The 12,476-nt window shown below is 51.4% G+C and overlaps 2 protein-coding genes across 3 annotated transcripts in view; one reads left to right on the forward strand and one right to left on the reverse strand.

The window, feature by feature from the left end:
* Positions 1–7,898, reverse strand: part of PFDN6 (prefoldin subunit 6) — a 47,924-nt gene extending 40,026 nt beyond the window's left edge. Inside the window, exon 1 of one of the 2 annotated variants that reach the window (XM_040442618.1) lies at positions 7,802–7,898. The gene's annotated coding sequence lies outside the window, so the exon portion shown is untranslated. The remainder of the gene's footprint in view (positions 1–7,801) is intronic. The other variant, XM_040442617.1, reaches the window with a different exon arrangement.
* Positions 7,899–10,312: 2,414 nt separating this feature from the next.
* Positions 10,313–11,586, forward strand: B3GALT4 (beta-1,3-galactosyltransferase 4). Its single transcript, XM_040442619.1, has one exon. The coding sequence runs from the start codon at positions 10,503–10,505 to the stop codon at positions 11,553–11,555; it is 1,053 nt and encodes a 350-aa protein (XP_040298553.1). The 5' UTR covers positions 10,313–10,502; the 3' UTR covers positions 11,556–11,586.
* The last annotated feature ends 890 nt before the right edge of the window (positions 11,587–12,476 follow it).

Below are 12,476 nucleotides of genomic sequence, written 5' to 3' on the forward strand. Positions count from 1 at the left end.
CCCCTGATACCCCTCCTCAGTTATATTACCCCCTGTATATGTATAATGTCCCCTGATACCCCTCCTCAGTTATATTACCCCAAGTATAATTTACCCTGATACCCCTCCTCAGTTATATTACCCCCTGTATATGTATAATGTCCCCTGATACCCCTCAGCTATATTACCCCAAGTATAATTTACCCTGATACCCCTCCTCAGTTATATTACCCCCTGTATATGTATAATGTCCCCTGATACCCCTCCTCAGTTATATTACCCCCTGTATATGTATAATGTCCCGATACCCCTCCTCAGTTATATTACCCCCCGTATATGTATATCCCCTGTATATTATATGTCCCCTGATACCCCTCCTCAGTTATATTACCCCCTGTATATGTATAATGTCCCGATACCCCTCCTCAGTTATATTACCCCCCGTATATGTATAATGTCCCCTGATACCCCTCCTCAGTTATATTACCCCCCGTATATGTATAATGTCCCCTGATACCCCTCCTCAGTTATATTACCCCCTGTATATGTATAATGTCCCCTGATACCCCTCCTCAGTTATATTAACCCCCGTATATGTATAATGTCCCCTGATACCCCTCCTCAGTTATATTACCCCCTGTATATGTATAATGTCCCCTGATACCCCTCCTCAGTTATATTACCCCCTGTATATGTATAATGTCCCCTGATACCCCTCCTCAGTTATATTACCCCCTGTATATGTATAATGTCCCCTGATACCCCTCCTCAGTTATATTACCCCCTGTATATGTATAATGTCCCCTGATACCCCTCCTCAGTTATATTACCCCCTGTATATGTATAATGTCCCCTGATACCCCTCCTCAGTTATATTACCCCCTGTATATGTATAATGTCCCCTGATACCCCTCCTCAGTTATATTACCCCCTGTATATGTATAATGTCCCCTGATACCCCTCCTCAGTTATATTACCCCCTGTATATGTATAATGTCCCCTGATACCCCTCCTCAGTTATATTACCCCCTGTATATGTATAATGTCCCCTGATACCCCTCCTCAGTTATATTACCCCCTGTATATGTATAATGTCCCCTGATACCCCTCCTCAGTTATATTACCCCCTGTATATGTATAATGTCCCCTGATACCCCTCCTCAGTTATATTACCCCCTGTATATGTATAATGTCCCCTGATACCCCTCCTCAGTTATATTACCCCCTGTATATGTATAATGTCCCCTGATACCCCTCCTCAGTTATATTACCCCCTGTATATGTATAATGTCCCCTGATACCCCTCCTCAGTTATATTACCCCCTGTATATGTATAATGTCCCCTGATACCCCTCCTCAGTTATATTACCCCCTGTATATGTATAATGTCCCCTGATACCCCTCCTCAGTTATATTACCCCCTGTATATGTATAATGTCCCCTGATACCCCTCCTCAGTTATATTACCCCCTGTATATGTATAATGTCCCCTGATACCCCTCCTCAGTTATATTACCCCCTGTATATGTATAATGTCCCCTGATACCCCTCCTCAGTTATATTACCCCCTGTATATGTATAATGTCCCCTGATACCCCTCCTCAGTTATATTACCCCCTGTATATGTATAATGTCCCCTGATACCCCTCCTCAGTTATATTACCCCCTGTATATGTATAATGTCCCCTGATACCCCTCCTCAGTTATATTACCCCCTGTATATGTATAATGTCCCCTGATACCCCTCCTCAGTTATATTACCCCCTGTATATGTATAATGTCCCCTGATACCCCTCCTCAGTTATATTACCCCCTGTATATGTATAATGTCCCCTGATACCCCTCCTCAGTTATATTACCCCCTGTATATGTATAATGTCCCCTGATACCCCTCCTCAGTTATATTACCCCCTGTATATGTATAATGTCCCCTGATACCCCTCCTCAGTTATATTACCCCCTGTATATGTATAATGTCCCCTGATACCCCTCCTCAGTTATAATACGCCCTGTAATATACCCTGATAGTCCTCAGTTATAGACAGAGCATTTCTTCTGCTCACACAGGTTAAATAAAATAGTCTGTTCTATAAGCACCACATTATTTTCTGTCCGCCGCCACAAAACAATATGGAAGTGCCCCCCCCCCCCCCCCCCCCCCCCCGAGACCAGGCTCTGGATCCGCCACTGTCCAGTCCCAGCAGCCATTAGTGATCTGGAAAGCGCAGGTACCCACACACTGTCCCACAGATGGGGTCACCTATTATTAATCTGAGGTACATGGGGGGTACTAATGTAATAGCACCATGTACCTCAGATTAAAAGTAAGTGGCCTCCAATCACCTCATCAAATAATGGGCAACATTGGGTTAACCATTAATGTGAGGCACACATGATGAGGTTACTTAGTGTTAATGTGAGGCACATGCAGTTCCAACTTGATAAAGCAATGTGCCTCATATTAACAGCAAGTTACTCCAGCATGTACCTGACGCCATTAACCCCATGTTGTCCATTATGTTAAGCGGGGTACTACTTGACGAGGTTGCTATTAATATGTGGCACATGGTTTCATCAATTTAGACTCCATGTGTCTCACATTAATAGCCAGTAACCTTATCATACTGTAGTACCCAACACCAACCCACACATTAACCCCATGCTGCTCAATGGCCATTATGTCAGGAAGTACTTGCTGGTGTTACTATTAATATTAGGCTTTATCCATTTAGACCTCTATTTGCTTCACATTAATAGTAAGTGACCCCATCAAGTACATCCTCGCATAATGGTCAATTGATACTTTAGCAAAAAGTAAAAATAAAAAAATACTCACGTTTACCCCATGCAACATGTGGTTAACGTGGGAGTATTTTTTATTTTTTTTGCATGTTAAATTGGTGTTGTAATACTTTTTTTGGTATCAAACTCAAAAATTCTGGTATTAGAGAAGACTTCATCCCTGCTCAGTGGACGTTGTATTCGCTCTAGCTGAGACGCCGTACGATTGCTGGGGACCTCTTCACAGCCAGGGAGAAGATGACCTAGTCTCGCAAGAACAGCTCATCTTCTCTCTGGCTGTGAAGAGGTCCGCAGCAATCGTACGGTGTCTCAGCTAGAGCGAATACAACATCCACTGAGTAGGGATGAAGTATCTTCCTCCCTGAACCTAGAATTACAGATTTTTCAATATACGGCGCTGCCTATACCTATACTATGCTACACTACATGCCAATCACAGCTTGACAAAGGACGTATTCACTGTTGCCCAAAATGTTACAGCAGTATGTGAATATCCATATGTGGTGGTTCTCCAAGAAAATAAATTCTTAATTGCAGGATTTATTAGGGCCATGTGACAAATAGGAGAACAAGAATAGTGCCGTTAAACTTGTGTATAAGGCCTCTTTCACACTTGCGTTGTTGGGATCCGGCATGCACTTCCGTTGCCGGAGGTGCCTGCCGGATCCGGAAAAACGCAAGTGTACTGAAAGCATTTGAAGACGGAACCGTCTTCCAAATGCTTTCAGTGTTACTATGGCAGCCAGGACGCTATTAAAGTCCTGGTTGCCATAGTAGGAGCGGGGAGCAGTATACTTACCGTCTGTGTGGCTCCCCGGGCGCTCCAGAGTGACGTCAGGGCGCCCCATGCGATCACGTCATCCATGCGCGTGGGGCGCCCTGACGTCACTCTGGAGCGCCCGGGGAGCCGCACGGACGGCAAGTATGCTGCTCCCCCGCTCCCCGCTACACTTTACCATGGCTGTCAGGACTTTAGCGTCCCGGCAGCCATGGTAACCACTCTGAAAAAGCTAAATGTCGGCTCCGGCAATGCGCCGAAACGACGTTTGGCTTAAGGCCGGATCCGGATCAATGCCTTCCAATGGGCATTAATTACGGATCCGGCCTTGCGGCAAGTCTTCAGGATTTTTGGCCGGAGCAAAAAGCGCAGCATGCTGCGGTATTTTCTCCGGCCAACAAACGTTCCGTTCCGGAACTGAAGACATCCTGATGCATCCTGAACGGATTACTCTCCATTCAGAATGCATTAGGATAAAACTGATCAGGATTCTTCCGGCATAGAGCCCCGACGACGGAACTCTATGCCGGAAGACAAGAACGCAAGTGTGAAGTCAAGTGAATACATACTAGGCGCGAAAAAGAAACAGCTATATTCAGGGGAAGATTAGTAACAAGTGGACAGAATTTAATTTCTCACTTGTGCCCTCCACGCACAGATAAAATAAAGCCATAAAGCTATTAACCCTTGTAAAATGAGTAAGAAGCAAACATTGCTGCAGAGTTTCTTTAAAAAGGGAGAAAGATCCAATGATGAGACAGCAGATGAGACGGCAGATGAGACGGCAGATGAGACGGCAGCAAAAAAAAAAAAGAAAGCTGCATTTAAAAGAAAATACCAAGAGTCCTACTTAAATTACGGGTTCATCGCAACAGGTGATTCACATGCCCCAAACCCGCTGTGTGTAATATGTGGTGAACGTCTATCCAACGAGGCCATGAAGCCTTCAAAACTCCTTCGCCACTTAGAGAGCAAGCACCCTGCATCGAAAGACAAGCCTTTGGAGTTTTTTGAAAGAAAAAAACATGAATATGAAGGACAGAAGCAATTACTGAAGACCACCTCATCATCAAATGTGTCTGCACCGAAGGCATCATTCTTAGTGGCTAACCGCATTGCCAAGGCTAAGAAGCCCTTTACTATTGGAGAAGAGTTGATCCTGCCTGCCGCTAAGGACATCTGCCGTGAGCTCGTAGGAGAGGCTTCAGTTAAAAAGATAGCACAGGTTCCTCTTCCGGCCAGCACCATAACTAGACGAATTGAGGACATTGAGGTACAATTATTAGAGAGGATTAACGAGTCACCGTGGTACGCAATCCAAGTTGATGAGTCTACTGACGTTGACAACAAGGCAATAATGCTCATCTTTGTGCGATATATATTTCGGGAGGATGTGCATGAGGACAACCAACACCACCGCTGCAGAGCTATTCAAGTCTTTGGATGATTACATAACAGGAAAACTAAACTGGTCATTTTGTGTCGGTGTATGCACAGATGGAGCCGCTGCCATGACCGGACGGCTTTCTGGTTTAACTACTCGGGTCAAGGAGGTTGCGCCTGAATGGGAGTCTACGCACTGTGTCATCCGTAGAGAAATGCTGGCTAGCCGAAAAATGTCACCCGAACTTGACAGCGTTTTGAAAGATGTGATAAAAGTAATAAATTCCATCAAAGTACATGCCCTTAACTCTGGTCTGCTCGAGCAGCTCTGTGAGGAGATGGACACGGAGCACAAACGTCTTTTGCTACATACAGAAGTGAGTTACGGGAGCCGCTTCATAGATTTCTTTTAGAAAAAGAATCACCGCTTGCTGCACGTTTCAGTCGTAAAGAACGGGTTTTAAAACTTGCTTACTTGTGTGACATATTCAACTTGCTCAATGACCTCAATCTGTCACTTCAGGGGAGAATGACAACTGTCTTCAAGTTGGCAGATAAAGTGGCTGCATTCAAAGCGAAACGAATTGTGGGGACGGCGAGTGAAAATTGGGATATTTGACATGTTTCAAACATTAACAGGGATTTTGGAAGAGACCGAGCCGGTACCTTCATTCTCCCAGCTGCTGCACGCTCACCTATCTCAGCTTTTCAAAGAGTTTGAGCGTTATTTTCCAACCACACAAGACCCTCGAACTAGAAAGGAATGGATCCGTGACCCATTTGTGAACAAGCCTGGTGAGGCAACCTTGTCCGTGCTAGAAGAAGACCAACTGCTTGAGATGGCAAATGATGGCGGCCTGAAAAGTATGTTTGAGACGTCAAATCTCGCAACGTTCTGGATTAAAGATAAAGGCAGAACATCCTGAGATCTCCACAAAAGCGCTGAAGACTCTGCTGCCATTTCCAACATCCTATCTTTGTGAAGCAGGGTTTTCTGCAGTAACAGCAACCAAAACAAGATTACAGAGTAGACTGGACATAAGGAACACACTTCGGGTGTCATTGTCGCCCATCACCCCTAGATGCACGAAGCAAGCCCAGTGCTCCCACTGATTCAGCATTATGGTGAGTTGAGTCACATTTAAATAATAAGTGTATTCGTTACATAGTGTTATATATTTTAACATGCACCTTGTGTTTTGTCATGCACGTGAATCAGTCAACCCCGCCCACCCCTAAGCCACGCCCACCCCCTAAGCCCCGCCCCAGAACCCACCCGGTCCCCGGGAAAATTGACTTGTATGAAACTGAAACTGGTCCTTGGTGCAAAAAAGGTTGGGGACCACTGCTCTACGCCATTTTTTCTTTTTTGAAAAATCTGTGATGCTGCGGCTGTCACCGCTACGGGGGGGGGGGGGGCACTGCGGCTGTCACCGCTACAGGAGGGGGTGGGGGAATGCTGCGGCTGTCACCGCTACGGGGACGACGACGATGCTGCGGCTGTCACCGCTACGGGGGGGGGGGGGGCACTGCGGCTGTCACCGCTACGGGGGGGGCACTACGGCTGTCACCGCTACGGGGGGGGGGGCACTGCGGCTGTCACCGCTACAGGGGGGGGGGGCACTGCGGCTGTCACCGCTACGGGGGGGGGGGGCACTGCGGCTGTCACCGCTACGGGGGGGGGGCACTGCGGCTGTCACCGCTACGGGGGGGGGGCACTGCGGCTGTCACCGCTACGGGGGGGGGGGGGGCACTGCGGCTGTCACCGCTACAGGGGGGGGCACTGCGGCTGTCACCGCTACAGGGGGGGGCACTGCGGCTGTCACCGCTACAGGGGGGGGGCACTGCGGCTGTCACCGCTACAGGGGGGGGGCACTGCGGCTGTCACCGCTACAGGGGGGGGTCACTGCGGCTGTCACCGCTACAGGGGGGGGGCACTGCGGCTGTCACCGCTACAGGGGGGGGGCACCGCGGCTGTCACCGCTACAGGGGGGGGGCACTGCGGCTGTCACCGCTACAGGGGGGGGGCACTGCGGCTGTCACCGCTACAGGGGGGGGGCACTGCGGCTGTCACCGCTACAGGGGGGGGCACTGCGGCTGTCACCGCTACAGGGGGGGGCACTGCGGCTGTCACCGCTACAGGGGGGGGGCCCTGCGGCTGTCACCGCTACAGGGGGGGGGCCCTGCGGCTGTCACCGCTACAGGGGGGGGGCACTGCGGCTGTCACCGCTACAGGGGGGGGCACTGCGGCTGTCACCGCTACAGGGGGGGGCACTGCGGCTGTCACTGCTACGGGGGGGGCACTGCGGCTGTCACTGCTACGAGGGGGGCACTGCGGCTGTCACTGCTACGAGGGGGGCACTGCGGCTGTCACTGCTACGAGGGGGGCACTGCGGCTGTCACTGCTACGAGGGGGGCACTGCGGCTGTCACTGCTACGAGGGGGGCACTGCGGCTGTCACTGCTACGGGGGGGGCACTGCGGCTGTCACTGCTACGGGGGGGGCACTGCGGCTGTCACTGCTACGAGGGGGGCACTGCGGCTGTCACTGCTAGGGGGGGGGGGCACTGCGGCTGTCACTGCTACAGGGGAGCTCCAGAATTCTCGCCCGCTGCATGCAGTTCTCCTCCCGGCCTCAAGGGGCCTCACTACTGTACACTGGGAGACAGAACGGCAATAAAAAAAAAAGGGAAAACCGCAACCTGGACTCCTGTAAGGCAGAACGCATGTGCACGAAGCCTCAGAGGTGGTCACTGCCATGGTGGGGGTGCGGTAGACCCTTCAGACACTGCACAGTGTGAACGAGCTGGGGCTGCAGGATATACGGAGTGACTGGCTGGGATTTGTAGTCTTATCTTACCGTTGCTCTGTGCAGAAGCGTGCCTTCTCCAGCTCTCTCACCCGGAAGCACTCTACCCACTTCCGCCTTCGGCGATCACCATGGAGACGTTCAGCCAGCTGACACTCCGCCCCGCCCCGCCCCGCCCCGCCCCGCCCCGCCATCCATCATCCATCCATCCCCACCCCCACCCCGCCATACGTTATCGCTTCCTTGCAGCTTTATTTGCACAGGACTGTGAACCAGAGACACAGCGGCAGAGGCTCCACGGCGAGGAGGACAGGTGAGAGCCGCACTGCTCGGTTCCGTTACATTTCCCTGACGAGTAATGTAACGGATCAGCGCCCCTCCCCCGTCCATTATACGATTTCTTTATTGGGTTTATTCTTGATTATAAAAAAAAAATCTAAATAACAGTGAAAACCGCGCGTCTCCTGCTCCGATAGTCCGGAAACGCAGTAATACCGCATGTTTGAGGGCGACCCCTCCCGGGCTCCAGCGTGGTCACCCACAGGCACTTAGAGGGGTTCTCCATGTGCCAAGCTGTGATAGAGGGAAAGATGGCGGCCAGGACCCCAATCATCCTGGGCAGAGGACCCCCCTCTAATGGGCTTGTTTGAAAATAGAGTCTCTTAACTGGACAACCCCTTTAAAGGGGTTTTCCCATCTCACACAATGGGGGCATATGGACCCGCGCCTGCAACGAGAACGGAGGTCGCGCTGCGCATGCGCAGCCACCCTCCATTCATTTCTATGGGGCTGCCGAAAAATAGCCGAGAGCTGGCCGTCTGCCCCATAGAAATCAATGGGAGCATGGGTCGCGCATGCGCGGTGCGCCTCCATTCACTTCTATGGGAGCAGCAGCGGTGGTGGTGGACGGACCCCGGGGTCCTCCAGCCACAAACGCTCCCCGCTTCTTTCTCGTTGTAGGTGCGAGTTGACACCCACCTCAGGTGAGGTAATCCTTCACCTTCCAGGATCTCAAGGCGCCATGAATTGTAATCTTCTGAGTCATGACTTGGATTTGTCCCCGAGTCTATCCTGCTCAAGACGAGCGTTCAGATCATTGCGTCCTCTTCTAATAGACTCTGGATTTCGGTCTAAGGTTATCAAGACCTCTGCTTGCTGTCAGTGAATGGAGGCGCTTACTATTTGCATTACAGCAGGTTGAAAACCCCTCACAGCTGAGGGTTTGTTACTATTGTATTCAGTCCAGACAAAACTGTGAGCTGTACAGACTCCTGACTGGTAACGTTTTAACCTGCAACTGATACATTGTAACAAACTATCAGCCCAGACACATCTACGGGCTATATTCACAAGTTGGGAAGGTCTGAGTGATGTCCACAGCAGCACAAAATATTTCAGCAGGGGGTTGTGCTCATTACTGTATTGAGAATAGAGGCTTTCTATACTTAGAAAGCTAATACACATCACTGGTTTATTCACGGGGACAATATAGGATTATAAATTCTCCAGTAATATGTATTGGCCTCGATATATAGGAAGGCTTCTACATGCACAGCTGACCACTTACCTCCAGGATATAGCTTTATCATATTGCAAAGAGTGTTTTTCTTTACTTAGAAAGCTAATACATAGTTCGGGTGTCTTTATAAAAATACATTGTGCCTTTGAATAAACCAGTAATGTGTATTCGCTATCTAAGCATAGAAAACATGGTAAGGCTACAGTAAGTAGTGTATATGATGTGCTCATGCTAGGATGCAGCTCTCTAGCCCTCTCAATCACAAAAGCAGTGCTCCAAGGATTCAGCCCCGCCCCCTGGTGCTCCAACTTGCTCATTTGCATAGGAATACAAATGCAGAAATCTCTGCAGCTGTTTAGGATACAGACAACAGAAAGGTCTCGTTTTAATCAGCATGATGAGCCCTACCAGCCAGTATGCTAGTAGGTTTAATAGGGTTGATCATGCTGACAGAAGCTCTTTAAAAGGGGTTCTGTACCTTTTTGATTACCGATGATCTATCCTGATGTCAGACCCCCACCAATCAGTATCTGATCGGTGAGGGGTCCGACACCCCGGACCCCCAGCTGTTTGAGAAGGCAGCGGGGCTCACTGTTTTCCGCAGGGCCAGTGACGTCACATCTATTATCACTGGCCGGGGCTGAGCTGGGACGGTGCCATGATGTGAGGAGGGGGATGGAGACAAGAGACTGACACATACAGTGGAGGGAGTGACAGCCACAGCAGCACAGAGTATTTCAGGAGAGGGGGTTGCAGACCTAGTGCAGAAGTGATCTAATTAATCAATCAGAGCGATGGGACACAGGGCGGGGGCCAGTGCCGAGCCCCTAAATTGCGCTAAGGGGTAAGAGACGTGGGGTATGAAGGGGAGGTCAGTGCGGCTTTCTGGTCTTGTCACCTGTACGGTGTATTACTGCGCGCTCCTGACTCACCTTGTGCTCCTTTGTTTTTCAGCGTGCGGCCCCTCCTCACCCCAGGACTGACCATATGAGGCGGGGGCATCTCCTGGGGCTCCACTGATGAGGACTCGAGGCGGAGGATGTCTCCTGGGGCTCCACTGATGAGGACTCGAGGCGGAGGATGTCTCCTGGGGCTCCACTGATGAGGACTCGAGGCGGAGGATGTCTCCTGGGGCTCCACTGACGAGGATTTGGTCTTCTACCTCAACTGCTGTCGGGGGCAGCCATATTTATTTAATGCTCTGTCCATGATCTACAAGAAGACTCCGCCATCATGCTCCCGTGTACCGCCGCCCGCCTGCGCCCACTCCTCCTCCTCCGCCGGCGCTGGCCGCTGATCTCACTTCTGGCCTCTCTGATGTTCTTCCTCAGCGTCATGGGGTATCTTGAAGAGTTCCTCTCCGGGATTCTTTCCATCTTCTACTCCATGCCTTCTCCTGTGTCTTCACCCCGAGCCTTGAACGTTCCCATCCCCCCTTTCCTGCTGTCTCCAGCCAGGGCCTGCTTGTTGCCGCCATTTCTGCTCATCCTGGTGTCCAGCGCTCCTTCCCACCGAGACAGGAGGGACGCAATCCGCCAGACCTGGGGGAGCCTCGCGTCTTCCACGGCCTCCTCGTCTCTCACCCTCTTCGTTCTGGCTGTGCCAAAGTCCCCGGAAGAGCGGGCGGCTTTGATGCATGAGGCGGTGACCCACAGGGACATCATTCAGGCCAACTTCTCCGACACTTACCAGAACCTGACGCTGAAAACCATCACAGGGCTGACGTGGGCCCTGGAAAAATGCAGAGGGGCCCGGTTCCTGCTCAAGACTGACGATGACGTTTTCGTGAACACTGTGCATTTGTCGCAGTTCTTACAAAGGGAAAGCGGCCTCCAGTACATGGGGCGGCTGCACTGGCACGTGAGCCCCTGCAGGGACCCCGAGAACCGCCATTACATATCGCGGGAGATGTATGGGGGCAACTATTTCCCGCCCTACTGCAGCGGCACCGGCTATGTCCTGTCTAGTGAAGCTGCTGCGCTCATCTTGGGGCGGCTGCCGAGCGGCCCTTGGCCGACGGTGGAGGACGTCTATGTCGGTATCTTGGCCAAGGCAGCTGGCATTGCTCCGAGACACCTGGGAAAGATGGCCGGATCCATGTCTGTGCCGCACACCCCCTGCTGCTATCGGACCATGTTCACTTCTCATGGGCTGATGCCAAAGGGCATGCAGGAAGCCTGGGAGATGCTGAAGGAGGCCGGGGATCGCTGGTGCCCCTCGCTGAGCATGCTCTTCTGTAAAGTATTCGGGCAGCTGGTGGAAAAAGGAGGCGAGGGGGTGCACTGAGGCAAGACGGGCACTAACGGTGCCTTCTGGGTGCAGTCATTACCTGGCACGGTCCCTGCAGGGCGCAGCTCATTACCTGGCACGGTCCCTGCAGGCCGCAGCTTACTGCCAGGATTGGGATTATACAGGGCGGCTATGAAAACCAGACCTGGTGGGTCCACATTCCAGTCCGCTGTTCTCCACCCCACCCCCACACCTTATAATCGGAATCAGGTTTCTTTGCAAGTGGCAGAAAAATTGCTCTGACGTCTGAGCGAGGCTTGCGGAAAATCTGTGCACATGAGGTAGTAACGACCCAATTCAGATCAATGGGAATCGCAGTCAACAAATCTGCCGCATGTGAACGTACGCCAACTCCAGGTCAGAAGTGACGCGCTGCAGCTGTTACGGAGCGGAAACCTCACCACTGCGCGCTTTCACCATACTTCATAGGCACACTCCTGTTTTTTTTTTTACTGATTACCTATCCTCAGGATAGGTAATCAGTATCTGAGCGTTGGGGTCCGACACCCGGGACCCCCCGCCGATCAGCTTGTTTGTGAAGCTTCTTGCAGCTTTTTCTAGGGCAGCGATGACACGTTCATCGGTGACATGACCTAGGAGCGGCTCAGCCCCCCGTAGAAGTGAATGGGGCTGAGCTGCAATACCAAGCACAACCACTATACAATGTACGGCGCTGCGCCACTTCTGAGAGTGCCTGTGCCTTCTCAAACAGCTGATGGGCAGGGGTCCCAGGTGTCGGCGGACCCCCACCGATCAGATACTGATGACCTATCCTGATCAGCTGTATGACGGGATACAGTCGCTGTGGATATTGCAGCTTCAGAGCAGGATGATGCTGCAGTATCCCACACTGACGGGCAGGTAGACTGACGTGGAGAATGAAGAGGCTGCAGACCCCTCAAACGTCTGACGCCCACA

The sequence above is a fragment of the Bufo bufo genome, chromosome 8 (assembly GCF_905171765.1).
Source record: "Bufo bufo chromosome 8, aBufBuf1.1, whole genome shotgun sequence".
NCBI lineage: Eukaryota > Metazoa > Chordata > Amphibia > Anura > Bufonidae > Bufo > Bufo bufo.